The following is a 27,313-nucleotide window of genomic DNA, read 5'->3' as shown; positions in this document are numbered from 1 at the left end:
CCTGCCATTTTCGTGAGCCTCAGGCAGCAGTCTGATGACGTCACGAAACGAATGTTGCATATAAACAAACAAACTCTTCGGCTTCCTGAGCTCGTGCCAGATACTGAGCCGCATTGGTAACACCGGTTCCCGTCGGATCGTTGAAGTTAAGCCCTATTAGGCAAGACTAGCACTTGGGTGGATGACCATACAATCTGGCAGTAGGGGTGCATTCAACCCTTGCAAGGCAAACCGGGGACCTACTCGACTGACAAGGGTGAGCGGTGTGCTGACCACAGGCCCCTCCATATCCGCATCCAGTGACGTCTGTGGGCTGAGGATGACACGGCGGCCGGTGAGCACGGCTAGGCCTTCATGGCCTGTTGAGGTGCAATTAATTTAGTTTGCTGAGCTTGTGTGAGTCTGTAACTTCTTCCCAAGTGGTTAAAATCTCTGATGATGTCTCTAGTATTGGAAGATGAAACATTAGGCAGAGAATTATACACCACTGGCCATTAAAATTGGTACACCAAGAAGAAATGTAGATGATGAACGGATATTCATTGGAAAAAATATATTATCCTAGAACTGACATGTGATTACATTTTCACGCAATTTTGGTGCATAGATCCTGAGAAATCAGTACCCAGAACAACAACCTCTGGCCGTAATAACGGCCTTGATACGCCTGGGCATTGAGTTAGAGCTTGGATGTCGTGTACAGGTACAGCTGCGTATGCTGCTTCAACACGATATCACAGTTCATCAAGAGTAGTCACTGGCTTATAGCGACGAGCCAGTTGCTTAGCCACCATTGACCAGACGTTTTCAATTGGTGAGAGATCTGGACAATGTGCTGGCCAGGGCAGCAGTCGAACCTTTTCTGTATCCAGAAAGGCCCGTACAGGACCTGCAATATGGTCGTGCATTATCCTGCTGAAATGTAGGGTTTCCCAGCTATCGAATGAAAGGTAGAGCCACGCGTCGTAACACATCTGAAATGTAACGTCCACTGTTCAAAGTACCGTCAATGCGAACAAGACGTGACCGAGACGTGTAACCAGTGGCACCCCATACCATCACGCCAGGTGATACGCCATTATGGCGATGACGAATACACGCTTCCAATGTGCGTTCTCCGCGATGTCGCCAAACACAGATGCGACCATCATGAAGCTGTAAACAGAACCTGGATTCATCCGAAAAAAATTACGTTTTGCCATTCATGCACCCAGGTTCGTCGTTGAATTCACCATCGCAGGCGCTTCTGTCTGTGGTGCAGCGTCAAGGGTAACCGCAACCTCGATCTCAGAGTTGATAGACCATGCTGCTGCAAACGTCCTCGAACTGTTCGTGCAGATAATTGTTGTGTTGCAAACGTCCCCATCTGGTGACTTAGGGATCGAGACGTGGTTGCACGATCCGCTACAGCCATGCGGATATGATGAATGTCATCTCGATTCCTAGTGATACGAGGTCGTTGGGATCCAGCACGGTGTTCCGTATTACCATCCTGAACCCACCGATTCCATATTCTGCTAACAGTCGTTGGATCTCGACCAACGCGTGCGACAATGTCGCGATACGATAAACCGCAATCGCGATAGGCTACAATCCGACCTCTTATCAAAGTCGGAAACGTGATGGTACGCATTTCTCCTCCTTACACGAGGCATCACAAGAAAGTTTCACCATGCAACGCCGGGCAACTGCTGTTTGTGTATGAGAAATCGGTTATAACTTTCCTCATGTCAGCACGTTGTAGGTGTCGCCACCTGCGCCAGCATTGTGTGTATGCTCTGAAAAGTTAATCATTGCATGTCACAGCATCTTGTTCCTGTCGGTTACCTCTTGAGTCTGTAGCATGTCATATTCGTGGTGTAGCAGTTTTAATGGCCAGTAGTGTATCTTGGACCACTTCATAATGCCCATAAAAGAAATGTCAGCTGCACCATTTGGTTCTGGTCAGATTACTTCACCCAGTATTAAACACAAAAGCGACTTTTCCCGTAAAATGCTGTAATCTTATAGCCTATCACTGCCAACACGATGTGATATACTATCTCTAGGACAAGAACTTACGGACAGACATTTACAGAGTAATAACCACACAGAGAGCGATTAACTTCACTTATTGATGAGCCTGAACATGTTCCACAGTAGCAGTACAGAGACGGCCCAATTATGTCAGGTCACCGCGTCGTTTTGAATATCCGACTAAGGGCTCTGCAGGTTCCTGCGCGCTGTGCCAGAAGTACGCACGATCACCGCAGCTGCCGGAGGCACTGCAGGCGCTCTGGTCCTGGCGTGGCCTTCCCTGTAGAGCCATCAAATATAATCTGCCATCACAATGGCGGCGCGTGGGTTTGATGTGCCACGTGACTGCACCTGGCGAGAAACAGGACCTTTCAACTGGACTCGCCGTCGGCCCACTTAGGTCGGTATAGGTTGATTTTGGCCCGTGGACACTCGTTAAAAGGAGCGAGCGCATCTGTTCCGCAGCCCTCCATGTGGCATGGCAGCGGAATTCGGTTACGGTCTTCTTGCAAACTGGACTAAAAGATGGTTCAAGTGAGTCGCATCGTCATATGGACAGTAGTGCATGCCCGCACGAGTGCTATTAGGGGGTTCAATGCAGCTGACTGACTGCCACTGCTTGCTGTTCTGCAAAGGGCTTTTGTGATAATTGCTAGCCATCCTTTTTGCTCATGTCGCCGCTATGCTTGTTTTGGGGTGCCCCGTTGAGACTGTAGTGTGTCTCTTTAAATCTCTGCTTATTACTGTTGCTCGGTGCATTTTGAAAATCATGATAATGACTTCGTGATTTATTTAAATGTTACAACTAGACTAAAATTTTTAACATATATCTTTTAATTTTGTCATTGCCAATGGGCTAGTGCTAAAACTGATTTTGACAGACTTCAATTGAAATCATTCTGTTCCATATTTTTTTTTTTTTAGTGGCCGTGCTTTGTCACTATAATTTTTATATTGTATTGTAACTGTTTACTGGGGGTCCGCCTCTTCATTTCGAGTTGTTAGTTTTCATATGATTAATGAAGATATTGCTCAAATGTTGGTGCACCTCTTTTAACCAGACAACACCTGATTACCACCATAAATACTGCTACAGTATTACTCTTCCCAGAGGTTAAGCGAAAGCAGAGGATGGTACTGAAAAGAAACATAGTCGCTCATCTTAGTGCCCGATCCAGCCGAAATTCTCGTTTAATGTATCTGACTTACGACAGATTTCCACTGGAGGCTCTCCACCGCGTCCTGTTCCAGGCATCTTCGTCCATCTGTTGTAATTTGATCCTCTTCTAATATCATCTGTCATTCCAATTCTCTTCCTACCTCTACCTTCCACTTTTCCGTCTATCACTGTTTGTTGCAAGGAATTCCTAGGCAGTATATATCTCAGTGAAGATCATTTCCCTCTTTCTCGTCACTTCCAATATTCTTCTTTCTTCCGCTGTTTCCTTCATTACTTCTTCGTTCTTACATCTGTCAGCCCACTTCGCGTTAAACATTCTGCTTCATGGCCACATTTCAGAACATTGTAAATATCTTTATTCTTCCTTTTTAACTGTCTATGATTTACTGCTATGCAACACAACACTTCCGATGTAACATTTACAAATATTTTCCTAACCTCCATTGCAATTCTTCTAAATGTTAGTATATACTCCACCTTTCAATTTCTGTCTTGCCCATAGACATACTCCTCCTTATTTCTACAGTACATCGCGCATTGCGTATCATTAAACTTCCTAGCTATAGAAACGTTTTTACTTGTTCTACCTTTTTCCATGTAAGAATATGTTAACTGGAGCTTCCCTCTTGCTTATACTCATCACTTCCATCTTTCCTATATTTACCTTCATTACATACTCCTTTCCACTTCTCCTAGTACTCTTCAACATCTTTTGTAGCTCCCTTCTGATTCCACCAGCACTGCTTGATTATCTGCGTCTTATATTCTTTATGTTTTCTCCTCCACTTATAGAGCCTCTTGCATCTTCTTCAGCCTTACCTGTCAGTCCTTCTCTATATCTGTTGAACAGCTTCAGTGACAGTGGACATACTTGCGTTACACCATTTCCGACGCTTATCTCTTCAATCTTCTAACTGCCGACTCAATCTGCCACTTTTTGTTTTGCTATACATCTTTATTAACCTTCTCTCTTTCCAGTCTATACTTTCATGTTGCCTCTTAAATAGTGATTCCATACTGCTAAGTTACATGTTCTCCCCAATCTGCTCAAATCACAGCCTCTGTTCACTTACATTAATGTATTAATAAATTTTTATTATCAGTTAGTAAGCTTGTGTGCCTTTAAATTACCTAAACATCATATACAATAAAACGTACAAAAATGATGAAGAGGCCAACAGGAAGTAGCAATATAAATTTTTTTACATATCCTTTGTCTAATAGTTTTGATAGTTATTATCATCATCTGTCAAATGTAACTGAGTCGTATTGACTAATTATGATGAGTCACATTCAGTGAACCATGAAACACTGTAAGCATTATTATGTTCTACGATATTTGAGAATTAATGTATAAAAATTCATAAATTGTTACATAATTCATGACACATAATAGCAAACGGCTCAGAGTAGTCAGTATACCTCAGATACTTTCGTGCAAGTGATTGTAACGCTACAGAAAGCAGTCGTTGAAGACATTAAGTCGTGCTAAGCTTACCGGTGGTCATGCCTTTCTTCTTTCTACGGATCACATACTACACAAAACATATCCATGAAATATCTATTGCGTCGTATGTGATCTTTTCCTATAGCTCTTTGTGAACGAGAAGTGCTTGACGTGGATTATGGAAACAAAGAGAAATAAAAAAAACGGCACAATGATCTACTAGACCTACTATCAACGTATCAACAGCATGAATCGTTTAGTAGAATATCTTTAACAGTGCCGGTGAACTGCAAATGGCAAAAGACAGTCCTTAAGGCTATATGACATCACTTAATTAAGAATGTGATGCTGTTTGTACACTCATGCTCATAAGTTAAGGGTAATTGCAGAATGTGGTGCCACACAACGTGGCACTACACAAAACTGGCGCTAATAGCATAGGCACATAGGGAACACACACGACACAGATTTGCAAGTCCACGGCATTGGTGATAAGTTGATAGAACCGTCCCGAAACACATGTACTACAAAACGCCACTCTTTCCTGCACATGTACCCAACATCAATATGGGATATGATCACCATGCACACGTACACAGGCCGCACAACGAATTGGCATTGGATGAGGTGGTCGAGCAGCTGCTGGGGTATAGCGTCCCACTCTTGCACCAGTGCCTGTCGGAGCTCCTAGGGGTTTAAAAACGTGCAGCGATACGTGGACCGAGAGCATCCCAGACGTGCTCGATGGGGTTTATGTCTGGAGAACAGGCAGGCCACTCCATTGGCCTGATATCTTCTGTTTCAAGGTACTCCACCACAATGGCAGCTCGGTGGGGCCGTACGGTATCAACCATCAGGAGGAAGATGGGACCCACTAGCTCCACTGGCAAGGCGGACATACTGGTGCAAAATGACGTCCCGACCTGTTACAGTTCCTCTGTCAAAGACATGCAGGGGTGTACGTGCACCAATCATAGTCCCACCCCACATCATCAAACCACGTCCTCCATACAGTTCCCTATCAAGGACATTAAGGGGTTGATATCTGGTTCCTGGTTAACTCCAGATAAAAACCCGGCGAGAATCACTGCTCAGAATATACCTGGACTCGTCCGTGAACGTAACCTGGGAAACTGTTCCATTGACCATATACTGTGTTATTGACACCAAACTTGAAGGGCTCTCCTATGACCAAGGCTCATTGGAATGCACCTTGCAGGTCACCGGGAGAATAAACCATTTCTGTTCAGTCGTCTGTAGAGTGGTGCAAAATAAGGTCCCAATACACCTGACCTGTTATAGTTTCTGAGCAAGGCTACCTGCAGTACTCCGTGGCCGTCTGAGGGCACTGATAGTGAGATATCGGACTTCTTGTGGTGTTGTATCTGGACGTTCTGTACTGTAGCTCCTGGACACCTTTCCTGTCTCCTGGGATCCTTGCCATAATCTTGAGATCACACTTTGTGGCACACGGAGAGCCCGTGCTACGACCTGCTGTGTTTGACCAGCCTCCAGTCGCGCTAGCATTCTACCGGTCATAACGTGATCCATAAGTGTTCTTTGAGCCATTTTCAACACACAGTCATCATTAGCACGCCTAAAAACGTCTGCACACTTACTCGCACCTCTGCCAACGCCACAGTGCGACGACCACAGGTCGAATGCACCGCATGGTCATACCCCGAGGTGATTTAAACCCGCAAACCGCCCACCAGAGAGTTGTTTCACCACGTATCAGCATTATCCTTAACTTATGAGTATGAGTGTAGTTAGTTGTACTCACTTGGAAGAAATGTAATCTTGTGAAGGTTCCAAAACGCTTAACATTAATCCTAATTGATCACACTTAAATAAATATTAATTTTAATTTGATGATAAGTTAATCGCGTCCGTAATGCAGAACTGAGTTTGTTAATTTCATAGCCCATATTCCATGCAGTCTATGCTGCTGATTAACAGCGCTTAAATTGTTTTCCAGCCTAACAACAAAATTCGTGCAATGAAGTAAGCCCCGTAGCAAGTAAGATATAACGAAAGACGTGCAAACGGTATGCTTGAAAACGTTTGTGAATGCTCTACCACTGCCGCACGTTTACTCGAGACGCCACAGTTGTCGCTAGTTCCGCAGTACTCACGGCAACTGGAGGAATTGCTGGCGCTTTAGTTTCGCGGACCGTTAGGCCAGGAGCAGGAAGACTTTCAGAGTGCTGAGTAGCGTGGCAGCAGCTGCAGCTACCAGTCACGCAACACAGCACACAGCACACACCACCTTACATCGGAGTGCCGAAACTCAGTCTGCATTGCTTCCGGGCTTGTTTCTCTAGCACTGCCCTATTAATAACGCAAGTTTATTTCATGGCAAAAGACTGTTCCCTGCGAATCGACGACATAAGCGTACACATCGTCATATTACACTCTCTCCTGATCCATTTCTTACACTTATCTGTGTACTTGTAGGCTACACACCCTGTTCCACATATCTTTCTGCTGACAATTTTCATCGTTCTGCATCTTTAGCAGTTCTGGAACACTCCTAATGGCGAATGTTCAGAAGACGTGTACGTGAATTAAAGAACTATATGCTTTGGAAATATTTATAGTCTTGTTCTCATCGACATATATGAAACATAAGTATGGTAAACCTTTGCTCTACTTCTAAAGACAGCAACGGAATGATGCCTGATATGTGGACGGGTGCGAATCACATACAAACGCAAAATTAAAACTTATTGAATTCCTACAGATATTTCCCACTCTTTTTCCGATTTTTGTTAGTTATTATCAACGTTGTCGTACTCTTATTTTTGAGGACTGATTGGACACTACTGTGCCCGCAAGCAACTCCTGTGCGAGCTTCTTCATCCTTCCATAGCTATTGCAGCCTACCAATGGGTTATATGCAACCCACAACTCCTTAAAATACCATTGCCAAGATTTTCATATTCTCTCATTCACTATATATAAACTCTTAGTCTTTCAGAAAAATAAACAGTACTTTTACGTAGGAAATATAATGTAGATAAATTTTGTTCTGCGATACGCTTTCGAAATTATTGAAGAACAACGTACAAAAGTTAACTTCAAATCCGTTTTTTTAATATACTCGAAAACCATAGAATCCCGATACAAATATTGAACTACATTAAATTTTTTCTGTAGGATAATAGTTTACGAGTAGCGAACGATAGAATGTGAAGGAACAAGTTACAAAAAAGGCTGTGGTAGGGGCAGTATATATATATATATATACTCCTGGAAATGGAAAAAAGAACACATTGACACCGGTGTGTCAGACCCACCATACTTGCTCCGGACACTGGGAGAGGGCTGTACAAGCAATGATCACACGCACGGCACAACGGACACACCAGGAACCGCGGTGTTGGCCGTCGAATGGCACTAGCTGCGCAGCATTTGTGCACCGCCGCCGTCAGTGTCAGCCAGTTTGCCATGGCATACGGAGCTCCATCGCAGTCTTTAACACTGGTAGCATGCCGCGACAGCGTGGACGTGAACCGTATGTGCAGTTGACGGACTTTGAGCGAGGGCGTATAGTGGGCATGCGGGAGGCCGGGTGGACGTACCGCCGAATTGAGGTCTCCACAGTACATCGATGTTGTCGCCAGTGGTCGGCGGAAGGTGCACGTGCCCGTCGACCTGGGACCGGACCGCAGCGACGCACGGATGCACGCCAAGACCGTAGGATCCTACGCAGTGCCGTAGGGGACCGCACCGCCACTTCCCAGCAAATTAGGGACACTGTTGCTCCTGGGGTATCGGCGAGGACCATTCGCAACCGTCTCCATGAAGCTGGGCTACGGTCCCGCACATCGTTAGGCCGTCTTCCGCTCACGCCCCAACATCGTGCAGGCCGCCTCCAGTGGTGTCACTACAGGCGTGAATGGAGGGACGAATGGAGACGTGTCGTCTTCAGCGATGAGAGTCGCTTCTGCCTTGGTGCCAATGATGGTCGTATGCGTGTTTGGCGCCGTGCAGGTGAGCGCCACAATCAGGACTGCGTACGACCGAGGCACACAGGGCCAACACCCGGCATCATGGTGTGGGGAGCGATCTCCTACACTGGCCGTACACCTCTGGTGATCCTCGAGGGGACACTGAATAGTGCACGGTACATCCAAACCGTCATCGAACCCATCGTTCTACCATTCCTAGACCGGCAAGGGAACTTGCTGTTCCAACAGGACAATGCACGTCCGCGTGTATCCCGTGGCACCCAACGTGCTCTAGAAGGTGTAAGTCAACTACCCTGGCCAGCAAGATCTCCGGATCTGTCCCCCATTGAGCATGTTTGGGACTGGATGAAGCGTCGTCTCACGCGGTCTGCACGTCCAGCACGAACGCTGGTCCAACTGAGGCGCCAGGTGGAAATGGCATGGCAAGCCGTTCCACAGGACTACATCCAGCATCTCTACGATCGTCTCCATGGGAGAATAGCAGCCTGCATTGCTGCGAAAGGTGGATATACACTGTACTAGTGCCGACATTGTGCATGCTCTGTTGCCTGTGTCTATGTGCCTGTGGTTCTGTCAGTGTGATCATGTGATATATCTGACCCCAGGAATGTGTCAATAAAGTTTCCCCTTCCTGGGACAATGAATTCACGGTGTTCTTATTTCAATTTCCAGTGTGTTCCTTGGAGGCAGTTTTATCTACGACAGAAGAAGGGCATTTAAACAATTTAAAATTCTTTCTCACATCCACTTTTAGAAAAAAAAATTATTTATTCCTGTCTTTTTTCTGACACTATTAGGTCATCTTCAATGACGAAAGATTACGATGTACATAAACATCTAGGAAGCAACAGTGAATGAAGTGAGTTGATCTTTCATATAAACTAGCTCTTGTTCATCTAAACTATCGGATAACCTTAATGCTATATTGCAGTCTACACTTAGCTGTTCATCTAGAAACTCACCATAGTATCTTCTGTTCCCTGAGAAACATTGATGATGTTACTGAATATAACAAGTCAAACGGACGAGTTTGCTAAGTACATGTTGTATCCTGTGGTTCCTAGCTATTATACTTCAAGCAATGGTAATTTCACTACAAGAAAACAAAATTAAGATATTGTATTTTCTTTTGTCTCAAATTATCGCTTACATGGGCGCCTGTTACTAATTTGACTTTAGGATTTAACATGTGAATACACCTCGAAGGTGATGGTATTCAATTCTTGCTACAATTGCACAGTGATGGAAATAGAATACTACTTAAGCTTGGTTGTATATGGTCTATGACATACTTGGTAACGTTATATCAACATTTGAATATCCTATTTCTAAAGTTTATTCTGACTTCAATGATCTCTTACTAAATACGTAATTCATTGTTAGAAAATGATCAAGTTATTTCTCGCTATGTATATATAATCGTACATTTATCTCGCCAGGTCCGGTTACCTTTCCCCTGTTAGTTATATTTTCATACATCATTGTAACGATACTTTTATCGAAATGATGTGGAACGAGTCAGTTTACTGGTTATGTATACATGATAAGTGTTAACATTAACGAACACGTTCTTACTTCAGTCCTCTTTTTTTGCTGGCTGGAAGTTTTTAAGTAGAAATTTGACAATAGAATAGAAGGAACTGTCGAGGAGAAATGATTGTAAGTTGGATTTAGAACCTTGCCCTCCTACCTGTCACACATTTTATGTTACTGGGCACATGATGAATAATTTTAGTTGTTTTTTATTGAACTCCTGAGCCACTGAAAGCTATAATAATGGATTACAAGGATCATTTTTCCCTCTAGGGTCGTAGGTATGGACATAACTCTTCTTTTCAAATTGTAATGCAACATTTATGACGAATTTGATTAGTGAATAGATGCATTGTGACAGCGCAGTTAAAGTGCGTGGCACTTTGAAAAAGAACCTGCAAAACATTCGTGGATGAACGTCACCTTTCATTCTCACTGCTTGCTTTTGTGAAATCACTTCTCTCTTTCTAAGTGAAAATTATTGCATATGACGTTATTGAGTGGCAACATGCAAAATATGTTAAGAGGTTGTTTTGAACGTTGACAATTGTAGTAAGTTGTATTACTCTTGAAGAATCAAGGATTCCAAGTTTGCTAGCAATCTTTTATACTGCTTGACAAAATTCGACAAATCTAAGCTGTCCTCATCAGATGTTAAAACATTAATAATTCTATATGGTTGTTACAATACTGAAACACACCTATATTTACACAAAGAGTAGCTGAACTTAATTGCCGTAATATGCGTCCTCCCACTCAAGTATTCATCAGTGTATACATCCAAAAACTTGGACCAATTGAACCTATTATTTACCCCTGCTCGTGTGCTTCAATAGTTGTTAATATCACCATTTCTGGTATAGGCCTTAATATAGTGTGTTTTTCAAACTTTAGGGAGAGCCCATCTTTGAGAAACCATTTATAATCCTTTGTAAGGTATTATATACCATTCTTTGCATAGATTTGTCTATAATATGATTCGTATATCTCGTGCAAAAAGTACCAATTCTGCTTACTAAATGTTAAGTGGAAGGTTATTCACTGACATAAAGAACAAGAGTGGACCCAAAATTGAAACTTGTGGGACTCCCGTTGTGATTTGTGGGTAGCTAATTAAATTTTCTGCGCTTCTGACATTCATCACAATCTCACAAGCTGCGACAGTCGCGTGTACGAACAGTGATCCAGTTCTGTCAAATGTTTTTTATTCCAGTCTTTGACCACAATATCAATTCTTTTGACGATGACTGGTTTCAGTCCGTAATGACCATGCTTAGATCTTTGCTGCACCATGTCCTAAAGTGATAAGGCCATAATGGCATCATCGAAACATATGAATGTAGTCAGCACGGCATCGTCACATAGATCTAAAATAAGGTGTAGAATAGGCCACATCGTCCACACAGTCATATTGAGTAGCAATAATGACTGTGTGGAGTAGCAATAAGGACTGTGTGGACCATGTGTCCTATTCTACACCTTATTTTAGATATATGTGACGATGCTGTACTGACCATATATTTTTTGACGATGCCATTATGGCCTTATCACTTTAGGACATGGCGTAGAAAAGAACTGAGGATGGTCATTACGGACTGAAAACGGTCATCGACGGAAGAACTGATGCTGTGATCAAAGACTGGAATAAAAATCATTATACAGCACAATCTTCGTTACACACAGCTGAGTGATTGTGGATGAGTTTCTTTACCGTTATGAGAGTGGCTATGATTATCGAGCAGGTGTTCGTGCGATGATTGAAATTGACCTCTTTGCTCTTCTCTCAAAGTGGCACTGTCTGTTAATGTGCAGGAGGCTTTGACTGAGTACTTACCACTGACTGCTGTGCCGGAGGCGGCGGCGGCGCAGAGTGCGGCGAGCACCAGGAGGGCGGCGGGGGCGGCTGTCGCGGACGCGGGGGCGGCAGCAGAGGCGACGGAGCGGCGGCCCATGCCCGCCCCGGGGGCGGAGGGGCCGGGGGCGGCGGCCCGCGGCTCGCGGCGGCGGGGGCGGCGACGCGCCTCACTGGCTCCGGGCATGCCTCGCGGCGCGCCTCATGCTGCAACACAGGCGCTGATCAGCTCCTGAGGGTTCAGGGGCTGCCAGCAGGGTATGCCAGCAGCTGACGTGCCGCGGACCTCACTGCTGTCTAGTACCGATCTGCCGACGTCCTTTTTTATCTTTATGCTTAACGTCAATGATCATAAAATAACAAACTACCACCTAATTAATTAGTGGGTCTGCCGATATCTTGTCGACATGTACACTAGAAGTATCCGTACCCAGTATCATTAACATGAGTAGTGTGGTATCGCGCAGAGATCGCACAGACTCGTCAACCGTCCACCTGCTAGTGTGGTCATCAATTTGGGAAAAGTGGTATCGACCGCAGACCGCGACTCCATTCCAAAGTCGTCAACGCGAATCGATACCACAGACGTTTTCGAGGTGTCGTTGCACCCCGCAACAGCGAATGGGGGAGGCTGAAAAAGTCGCGTCCTGCCTCTCAGCACAGCAACATCCTCGCACGGTGGTCAAACTGGAACCAGGTATGAAAACGCTCTCTCTAGTTTATGATGTCAGCTGAAGCAGTCAATGTCATAGAGGTGAAGCAGTGCCAGCCAAGTCCCAGATGGACACGTACTTTCCTAAATGTTGAACATTGTACTTCAAAAAAACACTCTTTCAATAAGTCGTTAAGAGTTGCTTTTATCGTCAACGACAGTTGTAAATTATCAAGTACTCCTGTGGCGAAGTATTGTATTATGGTACGTAAGTTTCTCCATTATTCATGTAGAAAAGTGAACTAATATTTCATATCGTGCTAGTTCTATGAGCCATCTCCCTGGGCTGTCGAAGAATCCACAGTTATGGCCTGACAATTGAGGTTTCATCTGGTCATAACAGGGAGAGTCATACCAGTCGCCTTTATAACGGTTTGAGCTCTGTTTGGGACACTTGCAATGAAGTATCTGAATGTTCAAATAACTTACGGGTTTGCTGCCGGGTGACGTCGTCGGCCACCGCCGATATTTCGGCAGGAGCACACCCTGCCATTCTCAAGGCACCACTGCAAGGAGGAAGCAATATGCAAGGGAATTTAATACCTCGGTTCACAGAGGAGAAACAAGGAAGATACCACACACAGATCAAGTAACCGCAGAGTCGTCACACGACCGCAGACAACCACCATCAGAAAATCGATAGTGACTATTAATCAACAGGTGAGGTAGCCCTCTTCCAGTCCCTCTGTTTTTTGATGAGAGACAGAGCCTGATTCCAAGCCCCATTTAAACAAAATCCGCCATCTCCGTTTATAATGTTGATTGATAGTCTGATTTCAACTGCTACCTTAATAACACTATCCAAATAGTTGGACGTGCAAGCCAGATTCTCCGTGTTGTTGTATTCCATAGGATGACCGGTGTCAAGGCGATGTTGTGCAATAGCGGATTTGCTCGGCTGTTGTTAGCGTGTGTGACGCTTATGTTCATTACACCGGTCTTCCACAGTCCTGATTGTCTGACCAATATATGACATGCCACAACTGCAAGGAATACGATAGACACCAGTCTTACGCAGACCAAGATCATCTTTTACGGACGATAACAGAGCTTTAATCTTAGAAGGTGGTAGAAAAACACATTTCACGTCATATTTCCGCAAAATACGGCCAATCCTGTTGGAAATGCTTCCTGTTTAAGTATCTGAATGTATGTGGAGGAACAGCAGGCTATTCTCCCTCAAGATACGAAACCAGAGAAGATAATGATATAGAACGTTGGGCTCTGGAGAAAGTCGATGTGCCGATTTATTCAGTTGGTGATGGAAGATGATCCAAGGAGGTCGAAGCTAATCATTCTGTAAAAAACCATGCAACTGAGTTTGAAAAATAAGCGATACATGATGTTACAAGTTTCCTGTGCAGACCGTTTTCGCAGCAGCTGTATATAAATTAAAGCAGTTCAAAAGAAAACCACCTGTTGCATGATGCGTTAGACAGAATGCGTTTCCCTTTCCAACTACTGTAATTTAGATACACAAAATTTCTTTAAAATTTCATTACAGCTGATAATTCCCTCGTAACGAATATGTTGGGTATAGTGAAAAAACTCTTATTTCAAGTATCCGTTTCAGTAATCCAAAGATATTATAAAAATGGATGTGTGTGTGTATGTAGGTGTATGTGTGTGTGTGTGTGTATGTGTGTGTGTGTGTGTGTGTGTGTGTGTGTGTGTGTGTGTGTGTATGTTTAACATCTACTCCTAAGTCGCTAGACCGATTAAAGTAGTTCCAGTCTGGAACCGCGGGACCGCTAGTGTCGCAGGTTCGAATCCTGCCTCGGGCATGAATGAGTGTGATGATATCCTTAAGTTAGTTAGGTTTCAGTAGTTCTACGTTCTAGGGGACTGATGACCTCAGAAGTTACGTCCCATAGGGCTCTGAGCCATTTGAACCATTTTGATTACTGTAAGGCAACAATCGATGTTGTAGTAAGAACAACCCACGTATTTCAGGAGATATGACGTCAGGAATAGTGAGATGTTGGAAAAACTGCCTCATTATTCATGACGTTTAAATTTGATACTTTCTGGCATATTGAAACTGTGTGATAGAGCATGGGGAGCTCAGTTGGTGGAGCACTTGCCCGCGGAAGACAAAGGTTCCAACTTCGAGTCTCGGTCACGCAGACAGTTTTAATCTTCCACGAAGTTTCATATCAGCGCGCAGTCCGCTATACAGTGAAAATTTCACTCACGATTAAATTTGATATATCGGTGCAACTAACTCCAACTGCAATAATTTTCGCAGACAGTATCCACATACGCCGCTGAATGCACCTACCAATTTACGTCATGGTACCGTACATTGCTTAGGAGATATGACACCATAAACGCTGAGATCCGTTAAAAACTGCCGTATCATTCATAACGTTTTAATATGTTTACTCTGTACCACTAAGACACACACACAGCCCAGTCAACTTAAGGAAACCCGTGACATCTGGCAGCGATTTTTACAGCCTGCAACTGCGAATCTCAAACGGCTATAGGCGAAAATAATAGACTTCTATAGAGCTATGAACAAGAGTTGCCACAGACTAGTTTACAAAATCGCATTCTAGAGATGCGAAGCAGTTGCACACAGCGTACACAAATACTATGTATCTTCGTTTGGACGGTACCTTATGCAAGTTTCTTTGTACGACTGTTCAATGAATTCAAAAATGTTGTCAGGAAGACGGAAATGAAACTTTTTCGATATGAAACTACAAACACGTTTCATTTTTTGTTTTCGTTTCTAACAGAAAATTCGTAATGTTAGTACATAAGCAACGCCGGTTTTGTCAACTAGTAATACATAATCGGAAACAAGAAATCTAATGATCATCGTATTTGTGAAGGCACGCAGTCATTGTTAACAATAAATCTGATCTACAGATGTGAGCCTGCTACTCGTTTACCTGTTGGATAACGAAATATTATCGAAGTAAAGCAGGAAAACAGTAAGTTGTCAAATATTTCGCAACCAAGGCGGCCGTATTGTACATTAAGAGTAAGGACGATTCTGTTCTGTGATTCGGCATCATCACTGATATATAAGCTTCCTCAATACGGACCACTTCCCCCGCCTGCCCCTCCCCTCCCCCCCCCCCCCTCCTGCACCAGCCTAGACTTTGGAATAGAGAGCTTTTATTCACTGCTGAAGCCCCAAAAACTTCTTCAAACTATTTCCCGTGATTCAGCTAAACCTCTCGTTTAGACAGCTGTAGAAGTTGGCGTAAAAAGAGCCCTCCGTGTGGGTAGTCTTCTGAAGGTCTCTTTACAGATCTTCTCCAACTCCGAATTCCCGTTACCGACTAACTGTCCAAAAAATGAATTTTTTGAATCTCGGAATTCTGGTGTATTGATGAGAAAAGGAACTCGTTCAACATGATTAAAACATCGTACATAAATAAAACAGTTTCCATAATTGATGGTCAATTGAAAATGAAAGCAGGTCAGCGGTCTCTCAATTTAAAAAAAAAAGTTATCGGTTTACTAGATAAGTTTTATTTTCCCAAATATAGACAAATACGTATAGAGCGTTTTTTTAACATGAGCAAATGAAATTCTCTGCACCAGCACATCGTACGAAGAAAACGTTCCAGGTGAAAAGTTGATGTTAGTGTAAGGGTCATCAGCCTGTGCTACAACTAGCCACATCCTAACCATCTTTCCTGTGCGGGAGGGGGTCAACTTGGTACTTCATAAAGAGAATCTCCCATATTTGTTGCGTAATGGGACTCTACACCAAAAAATACGTACTGTTTACGGAAACCATTGTTTCGCAATGACGAACCGACGCATTTGATTCTACATTTCACTTACGATGCAAATGTAAAGCTTTGTGATCTAACTGTTGATTCTGATGTTCAAAATTTACTTGAGTGCTCCAAAGATGTTTATACAGTAAAAATAAACTGGCCAAATATGGACATTGGTGGCAAATAAGCCACTTTTATAGTGGGGTAGTTGTCTGTTCCCTAAGTGGTTGATTGCGGTTAGTCTCTAAACCATCGGAATGCTTCATTTAGGTCACCGCCTTCGAACTCCGTCTTCAGAGTGACTGATTTCTGTGTGTGTCCCCATCCAACAACCGTAATTTTCGTTCTGGCCACTACGCAGCTACTGGCGGAATACAAATAACAAACATTGTAATGAGGTAAAATGTCGATGAAATAGTGAGAAGCTCACTTGTCATGGATACTCACCGAAATCGAACACTCCAGTGTTGATTTCTAACCAGATATTGAATCAGCTAACCTTATTGTACTGTACATTCTAATTAGTGGCACCAAAGTAAATTTCTAATGTAAATATCAATCGATAGAACAGCAAGATTTTTATTTGCATCTTAAATGAAATGTAGAATCACATTCATTGGTTCATAATTGCGAAAGCAGGCACACTTGCTATTTGTCGTTTACAGAATAATCTGTCATGAATTGAAAACAATGTCTTCAGAAAATCGTGCGTATTTTTTGACCTGGAACGAGACCCCGTAATAAAATGGCTGTTCCCATTTTGAAATACAAAGGGGGAAGGGTGACCAGTTATAGATTCACTAGTTAGCAGATTACATTTTTGCAATTGGCTTGGGTCACTCCACATCGAGTAAAACATTAAAACATATTTCCTTTCAATAAACAGCTCTTCCAGAAAGAGGAATTTTCTCTGTGCTCTCGATCGATCAACTGCTTACATTACTATTCGTTACGATGACTTTGTGAAGTCAGTCTGAAGCAAGCAACTGGGTGTTGTGTGATTTCCTTAGGTAAGATAGGTTTACGTAGTTCTACGTTCTAGGGGACTGATGACCTCAGAAGTTAAGTCCCATAGTGCTCAGAGCCATTTGAAACATTTTTGATTATCCTTTTCCGGGCTAATATTGCTATAGCTTTAGTCTTTCTTCTCTACATGTGGAACAGCTTGTGAATTTTCGTCGGAGAGCTTTGTTGTCTTGTTGCAATCTGTACTGAGTGTTCTACCTAACTCTGGATATGTAACAACTATGTTAATTTTGATATGGCAAGAAAACGAAGAGTGCTTATCTCGAGATACTCTCTCTGTTTATGCGACATAAAATTACTTGAAAGAAATAATAACTAAAAATGCAAAGGCGGTTAACATTTTTAAAATTATAATTGTTGTAAATTTTTATCAGATTAGCAAATTTGCGTGACACAAATGCAGGTATACGACTCTTTCGTAGGACAGAGAAGAAACTGAGGAGTAATACACAATGAGTACAGGGATCTCTGTGCTGACATTGCACACCAACAGAATGTTCACGCTGAATCCTACATATACTGGTGCCACAGCACTAAGTGAATCCCGATGTTTACGCCACTCTCGATCGAGTATAGAGTAAATATTATTCGTCGTGTTACATAAATACCGCAACAAGAACACAAACACACCCACATTCAAAGTACTTTATTACGTATTCTTTTTTCATATCTGCAATTCGATTATACCACTGAATTATCTCATAAAAATCTGCCTTCTGGCTCATCGTTATATTTTTAAGAGTACTAAAAGAGAAACACGCTGTTGTCCAGGTATTTGTGTATAGTTGTGCGTCCACAGCCACACCTCGCAGTGTCTGGTCTTGTGTTTATGACGTCATATCTTCCGAACTATTTGTTGTAAAGTGACACAATTTTGTAGGTACATTTATCTGCCTATGTGAAGGCTGTCTGCAAAACGTATTACAAATACTGCTATAAGCAAAGAAGTAATAAATTTAAACGTCATGCATGATGCAGCAGTTATCCATGTATTTCGTTGTTTACGCCACCATATCCACTGAACTACGTGTAGCATAATGACGTCATTTTGCATGTACATTCAGTGGGTTGTAGGCAGACTGCCTCTAAAATGTGTCCCAAATACAGCTAGTAGCAAAAAAAGTAATAAATCATAACGTCATACGTGTAAGGTACTTTTACTGCACGAGCGACGGAAGAGTAGTAAGCGATAAACAATTTCCATTTCATCATTTTGTAGGGCTTGTAGCGAGAAACAATTTCGCGAAGGTTTGAAATTACGCATAAATATTGTTGCAAGTTGGTAACTGCTCTCATTCTTAAATTCTGTATGAATGAAGTCTGAGATTTAACGGGTCACGGGCTACGTTTCTTTTTCTCCCCTCCCCAACCCCTTTGATAGGTAGGGGTATCTTAGCGCACAGTAATTGTTACCTGGCAGTAAGGTACATGTGTACCAAGTTTGGTTAAAATCTCTCCACTGGTTTAGGAGCAGATGTGAAACACACACACACACACACACACACAAATTTTTATGATATACATGGATGTGGTTCAAGTATTTTCGGCAGCGTGAGCTGAGAGGGCTTTTGGAACTATACAACTTCCGCAACCTTTGTATAAATAACGTTCTTATCAAATTTGAATGTTAAGCATAGTTCTTCGAACTGCCAGTTGAGTTAATAAATTAAATAAGATATATTCTTAATATATCTTCGAAGTAACAGTCATATCCAAGACACAACCTATCTCATGCAGTCAAAGAATTAGACAACTGTCAGCCGTTGAAAACCACAACTATGCTCGCATTATAGGCCAATGTGCTACTAGCGCAACGCACCGCTAGCGAGGCGGGGTAACGTGGTGACGTACTAATTAATAGCTAGTACAGGAAGGCCATCCGAGGCTCACTACAGGTCACTGACGTCGGCAAATAGCCATTAGCCACTGTACGCTTGCTCTCGAAACACAATGACTGCAAACCCCTGAGGTGTTCCCATTGAAGTACACTGGCGATTTCTTTCCCGCAGACCATTATTAACAATAACGACAGTCTTTTTAATCTTAGTGACGTCCTGGTCTTCGGGGAAATAAATCCGGGATGAAATATATATGGCTCAGCCATCCTCCTCCATAACCATATTGTAAGAGACGCCTCCGCTCCCTTGCTTCGCTTCAGTCCCCCTCCCGCCCATATTTCCTTTCCTTAAAACTTTATTCTGATCTCTCAACTCTCCATAGCACTCTGCTGAGTTAGTTTCTTAACTTTTCTCGTCTCGTTTCGTCCTATCTCCCGACTCTGCCCACATCACGCCTCTGCGATTTCTTTCCATCCGGTCCGCGCACAACCGGCTGCATTTCAATGACTGCCTTTTATGTCCCTGCCGTGCCGTGCCGTGCCGCGCTACACCCAAAAATACGAGCTCTGCTTTCGCGGGAAATGACTTATTCCACTGCATTCTTAACAACGTAGATACTCCTGCTTGTGTTGTGTGACGTATATTTTCCCACACTTTGAGGACAGACGATATTAATCTCTGTACCGCCAAACTCCTGCAATTTTTTCTTGTCTTGAACAAAAAATATTTATTTGAGAACATTTCAGTACTTCCCACATCTCTTCCATACTCTCTCTCTCTCTCTCTCTCTCTCTCTCTCTCTCTCTCTCTCTCTCTCTCTCACTCTGTCTGTTTGTCTCTTTTACAAACTTACTATTGTTTCACTTCTGAAACTGTTTTTGAGGAAAACCACGTCTCTCCAAACTGAAAAGAGATTAAATAGATCTAAAAGTGTAAATGTGAGGACTGAATTCGTTTCATGAACTTTCAGCTATTGTAGCTCTTGGAACACAATGCAGTTCTATGATGGTATAATATCAGGCTGAATGAGACTGAATTATTCGCGGTATAGGTATCTACGACTGGTGTATGTTAATCTCCTTGTATACCTTTCTCCTAGATGTTAAGTCCCATAGTGCTCAGAGCCATTTTTGAACCTTTCTTCCACATATATATAGCTCAAGCCAAATGTTATTTCACAAAAGTGGAAGTGTCTCTGTGGCCTTGTTCTGTTTCAACCTTTGGAATTATGCTGAGGTCGTTATTACTACTACCAGTAGTGGGTCACGGATTTGAACAGAGTTTCTGTAGGTGTTTTCCATCAAATAAAGTGATGGAGACACGTTTCTGCCTGTACCTAGACACTCATAGTTCTTTGGAAAGAAAGATTACATAATTTTCCGTGATGACAGAGTCCTAGTTACTTTAGCCAGATAGCAACTGTGACTAATGAAGTGTCTGTTTCGGATCTGGAGACGCGTGTTAAAATCTGAATTTCTATTTTGATCAATTTCTTTTTTGTGTAAAGTATGTTTCCTACCAAAATCTGCGTTTCAACATTATAAGTGGGAAACAACGTGAACATGAACAAAAATCCATTTTTGTTATGTAGGCAGTTAATATTTACTGTATGTCATTCTCCTTTGTAATAAACGTAATTTGTGTAAAGAACTTAAATAGCATTACTATGTAATACCGAACCAGTTTTAACTAATTCGATATACTGATTCACGAGCATTCGGAGTAACAAAGAGAAAACGTAATACATTAATAAAGGAGATTGGTCAATAGTAACAATGCTTCCAGTGTATCCTGATGAAAGGTATCGGAAATCTGTTATTCGGTTTCCAGTTTTACACAAGCCAAGTAGACAACAGAATGAGTTAAAATTTGATACGAGCAGCTGGCCATACATGGAATCATAAACTCTCCTCGATCATGCAGTACTCTGATTAGTTGGGATTTTGTGGGATTTTGAATAACAGAGTTCAAAAATTTTATCGTACGATAAAGCAAACGTCGCATGGTGGCCATTAATTTGAAGCATACACGTAAATTTTGTTCGAATATGGAAGCACAGAGCTGCATCAGACCAAACTCCGGGCTAAGGACCACAAAAATAATAACAACAGAGTTGTCACAGTTCTTCACGACCTCTCGGCCACCCCTCACGTAAGGTAAAAGTTACTGTTTTGACACAGTCATTAATAGTAACCGAAAACCAACTGCCAGTAAGAGTACTGTAGTTTTTCTACTCTTACCACATTTAATAAATTCAAATGTGAAAAACAGCTGAATTCAATTTAACTGCTAAAATCGCAAAGGTGATACAGTGAACGGATCCGTAGCCCATGGGGTAATTTTCTGCAGATTTTGGAGAATTGTACACTAGAGAAGAGTAAGTTGTGTGAAACGCTAGCGAACTTTCCAATGGTTCGCAATTGCAAAATATGTATTGGCATTGGATATACGTCCTAATCTTCTCCTCCTTATGGCTGTCATCTTATCCCCCGTTTCTTTGTCCATCTCCCGTCCCTCTCCCCCAAACCTATCTCTTTTCACCTCCTCTTCCCCTGCGGTTTGTCCATCTTCTCTCCCTTCCTCTCTCTGGGCATGAGCCTTTTTTATTGTTATGGTGAACGAAACCTTTATTGGAAATCGAAGTTGCTTAAAATGAATGGGTAAATCGGTTCGGATCATCGGCGTACAGAGTATAAGAGACGTCTCCTGCTACTGGATTTGTGAGGATAGTAGGTAAAATTACAGTGTTTCGTATAGTTTTAAATTGCAAATGGGTAGGATTACAAAATTTCACACGGTTCAGATTTCACAGCAGAACTGCAATCGTAAGTCGGTAAGCCAATACAATTTTCTACTTTTCAAAACAGCACTTAGTTCCAAACACAACTTTTATTTGTAATTAGACAGAAGGAGAAAAATATATAAGGGAAAAGCAATGTCTGTTCAGTCCAGTAGTATACATGACCTGCTATCGTAGTTAAAACTGACTGCAAGAAGGAATAAAAAAGCCAAAGATTTTCAAAGCGCAGCATCTTCTTTCACTCAGTCGTTTTTAACAGACATCCTTCACAGATAACCTATACATGTAGCGTCAATCCATCCGAATGGTTATTAGAATAACGTGCCAAAATTTGAAGAAAATCGATCAAGAACTCTTCGACATTTTGGGTAACAACGTTTTAAATTTATAAAAAAATGGTTCAAATGGCTCTGAGCACTATGCGACTTAACTTCTGAGGTCATCAGTCGCCTAGAACTTAGAACTACTTAAACCTAACTAAGGACAGCACAAACATCCATACCCGAGGCAGGATTCGAACCTGCGACGTAGCGGTCACGAAGTTATGCCCATATATATATATATATATATATATATATATATATATATATATATATATATATATATATATATATATAACGTATGCCCATATATAACGTATGCCCATTCGAACGTTTATTAGAGTATTGTGTAGTAAATTGGACAAAAACGATTCGAGATATTCGGTAACAACGCTAAACAACGACTTGTCTTTAAAGAGTTGTATAGGTAAATGAGTGAAAATAGTTACAATTTAATTTATCTGCCTGTTTCTGTTAGGAAGTCAGAATATTGATATGTTATTTAATAGTAACAGGAACTGTGTAGTCTCTTTCACTTTTACATTTCAACAATTTTCAGAATGTTCTTGCTTTGGGTAAGCAGTCATCAAAATCAATAGCGTTGGGGTCCCTTCTCCAGTAGATGCGGGACGTTCCCAGAACATTCAACACACATGTTGCACAGTTTTCTGTGTTTACCTACTTCTCCACAGACGCAACACAGCTCATCAGGTTCATTACTACATGTAGGTAGTGATTCCAATGACCCCATTATCAGTTTATGGTAACTGTCATCATTATAAATACTGTATATATGTGACTCCTCCTCCGTTTTGGGTTTCTTTTATCCTATTTTTTTGGCTTTATGTTTACATCTACACAAATACTTAAGTACCTGGTAGAGGCTTCATCGAACCTCTTTCTCAATAATACTCTATTGTACCACTCTCGAACAAAGCCTGAAGAAACGAACACCTACATCTTACAGTACGAGCTCTGATTTCCAGTATTTTGTCATGACGATCCTTTTACCCTTTGTAGGCCGGCGACAACAAAATATAGTTGCCAAATAAGTCGTCCACAGACAGTTTTCCACTTCTTGTTCATAAGCCAAGTATGTCATTTCTTTTGTAGTGGCACCATCGCTTAAGATAGAAAAAGGTTAGCTCCGGAGCAATATTTCTGAGTGCACAAGTTACAACCAGGTGTGGGCCTGATGACAGTAAGTCACGCTACCAGCGGTTGCGAAGTAGAATGGAGGCCACAGGGCCGTAGACCCTCTGAAAAGGGTAAATGCAGCGGTTTGCATGGCGCACGTTACAGGCAGAAGGGGCTCACTGGCCTACCTATCTGTTATGAGTATATCACTCAGAGTGACACACAGCTGTGTATAAATGGGTGCCAGTTTTCTAATGAGGGAATTCAAGTGTGTCAGCTCTCTTGGACGGTGGGGCATGTCACACCACCGGCTACACGTAGCAGCAGATAGGGTGCCAGCGTTCCAGTCCACGGCGGATCACTGGTTCGACCCTCTGAGGCCAACGCAGCGTCTGCAGCCAGCTGGTGGCGGGCCGTGCCACGGCTCGGTACTGCGGGCAGTCATGTTGGCTCCCAACACACGCCGGAGGCATCCTGAGGCAAGGGCCGCAGATTTGGCAGTTGTATCACAGGTGCTTGTTGTCGCCATGATCCTAACCACGATGGCGAAGAAGCACGCAGCGGGCCGCCCTGCGGCTTCCTGTCAGAGGCTCTGAGACAACAGGGATGAAGACCGCTGAGTCGACTGCCAGCCAGACAAGGCCGACACACAGCAGTGCGCTGCACGGGTTGCTGAGGTAGGCATTCCGCGTGAAGCCCTTTCGCAGACAGTGAAGTGGTATCCTCAGTATTGCAGGACCAAGTGACGCACACCGAGAGGAATGGGGGCACTGTACCTGGAAATAATAAATCCCTTCGGAAACTTGGACGAGTTTTAATATGGCGCATCCTGACAGTTTCCACCCTTGTCGAACATATCCTCTACACTTTTCATTCCTTAACTTCTTCTTCGTTTCAGCTGGTTCCAGATCCCGTTTCACGAGGGTGCGCAACTGTCCTCCTTCAGCGTACCATATTCTTAGTCTGCCACTACACAGAAAAGTGATGAGATTCTGTATGTTAAACTATTATACTTAGAAAGAAAATGCACGAAATGGTGCTGTGAATTACAGATTTTAATAAAACCCATACATATTACAGGAATGGTTATTCGTATATATCCATGCACGGATCAATGTTCCACATTTCCTCCTACATTACTGGACCAGTTTCAGTAAAACGTAGTACACATATCATTTAATGTGTCGTAAAAATCACTGTTGGTTTAAGAACTACCCTTTTATCAGAGATGTGGTGATGGGGGATGAGAAAACAGTGAAGCACATTATGCTGAATACCCATTCTTTAGTCATCCAGTATTTGTCAAAAAGAGCACTTAGAAACCTGAAACGAAATTTACACACAACTTTAAACAGTTACGATAATTTCTTCTCCCTGATGACACCCAGAAGATGATGAGAGGAAAAAAGTTTGCGGCCTACTACTTTTTCGTTGTTCATGCAGCAAAACCGTCACACGAAGCATGACGTTTTAATTTATAGTTATTTTGCTACTAACACTATTCGAACACATTTTTCAGACAGATCCACAATCGCCGCTGGGTTTACCTAGAAAAATATATAATTTCACACCACGTAATTCCGGAGATATATCTTACAAACACTGAGATGTGTGAAAACTGTCGCATCATAGATGACGTTTTAATTTAATATTTCTTTATTACTAGCTCTATTCACAAAACATTTCGAATGCAGTAGGCACATAAACCATAGAATGTGTATTCAAAATTATATCTTTTGCTGCATGTATTTCAGGAGAGATGACGTCATGAAGATTAAGCTGCGTGAAAATTAAATTGCAGGACGAAATTTGTTAGACATACATGTGAAATATGTGTAGAAATACGCGCGAAATACTGTAACATGTGTGAAATATGTTGGACATTTGGGTATGCGAGCAAAGCCACTGGTAAAAAGGTCATCCTAAACCCCTGGAACGATTTCAATAAAATTTGGGAAACATATCAGTTACAATGTGGAAAGATATACTGTAGGAGTGACAATCATCCGCCTCATATTGGAGTGAGTGTGATAAGGAGCAGAGAGAAGGGAGGACAAGGAGATAGACACACAGCGAGGGAGAAGGAGGAGATTGGCAGAGGTTGGAGAAGGAGGAGGATATGGAAAGTGGGAGGGGAGGTGGAAGTGGACAGAGAGGGGGGAGAGGACGAGATTGGCAGAGAAAGGTTGGAGGAGGAGATGGACAGAGACAGTGGAGGGAGAGACATACCGAGATCTGGGAGAGGAGGGGATTAAGAGGCAGATGGGGAGCAGGAAATGGGCATAGATAGGAGAGAGGAGGACATGGATAGAGGAAGGGGCAGGTGGAGATGGGCTAATGAAAGATTGGAATAAATTAATACCTGGAAGACGCCAGATTCCTCACCTAGTATTCACATAAACGTTAAGTCAGTAACAACTATAAGCTTATCTTCTTATTTTCTTTCTGCCGAAAAAATAAAAATAAAAAGAAACTGGCCCGCTTTATTTGCCTCATACTCACACATTTCACGGCTAAGATGGCGCCTGCCTCCTTAATGTTAACTATCTGGATGAAACAGAAGGGGGCAGCAGCAGTCGGAAGTCATCATGCTTAAGGATAGCCTCAAATCTGGATGCTTACGATACTCACCGCACACAATTACCAGCTTTTGCTTACACTTACAGGAGAAATTTACTCCTGCGGACGCAGCAAGACTTCAAAGTATAGTAGTATATGATTAATAAAGTTCTAATGTTAGCTTTACAAATATCGAGGAAGTTGCCAATGTCTTCTTCAATTCTGGCTGGAGAGATTTAACTTCTTAAGTATCTCTTTGGCCGAATCTTTCACTATGTTCTTACAAAAACAGAAACATCGTTGGCGAATTTCTCGGCATATTTTGTCATCGAAGGGAGAGTGTTCTGGCTCATTACCTAGCGAAACGTAAAACGGTAATTTGATGATCTTATGTAAATCGTCCGTCAAAGCTGGCAGAAGAAATGTTTTGGAAGAGGTCTTGGCTACAAGAGACGAAACTCTGTTTCCATCAGATCGGGGACTCTCGACTAGGAATTACTGGAATACCTGCTAATTATGGCACCCGGTGCCTTCCGTAGAAGAAAAGGAACTTTTGTCTAGTATATATTTCGAGGCTATCAAGGCGCTCTGTCAGAGAAATATATAGTTCTAGCTGATTACCTGGTGAAACGTAAAACAGTAACTTGAGGATCTTATGAAAATCGTCCGCCAAAGCCGGCAAAAGATATGTTTTGGATGAGGTCTTGGCTACAAGAGACGAAACTCTGTTTACATCAGATCGGGGACTCTCGACTAGGAATTACTGGAATACCTGCTAATTATGGCACCCGGTGACTTCCGTAGAAGAAAAGGAACTTTTGTCTAGTGTATATTTCGAGGCTATCAAGACACTCTGTCAGAGAACTATAAATGACTGTTTTTCCAAATATCCTGATTGACAACCCAGCGATGGTTACTACTCTTTTAAACAAAAATTTTAGATAAAAAATGTTTTGACATAGAATGGAGTTTTGTTGAAAATCTTTGTATTCTTGACATAACAATACAGCAATCCACATCCAGACAAGATAGTTTGCTATCTGATGTAGTGCGTTCTAATTTATATTTCGGCCGTATGAGGAATAGAACACTAGAGAACGACGGGGCTGGTCTGACGTAGAAACCTCACGAAAGCCATAAACAATAAACTCTGTTTCGCAGGGTTTCTTACGCGCA

General features: G+C 42.4%; 1 protein-coding gene across 1 annotated transcript in view; it reads right to left on the bottom strand.

The window, feature by feature from the left end:
* LOC126266677 (lachesin-like) overlaps positions 1-27,313 on the bottom strand; it is an 890,041-nt gene that overhangs the window by 584,890 nt on the left and 277,838 nt on the right. The window contains exon 2 of the mRNA XM_049971099.1: positions 11,985-12,209. Within this exon, the coding sequence (XP_049827056.1) occupies positions 11,985-12,189 (205 nt within the window). The 5' untranslated portion in view covers positions 12,190-12,209. The remainder of the gene's footprint in view (positions 1-11,984; positions 12,210-27,313) is intronic.

This window comes from Schistocerca gregaria, chromosome 4, assembly GCF_023897955.1.
Source record: "Schistocerca gregaria isolate iqSchGreg1 chromosome 4, iqSchGreg1.2, whole genome shotgun sequence".
Lineage (NCBI taxonomy): Eukaryota > Metazoa > Arthropoda > Insecta > Orthoptera > Acrididae > Schistocerca > Schistocerca gregaria.
This window is presented reverse-complemented; position numbering and strand designations above follow the sequence as displayed.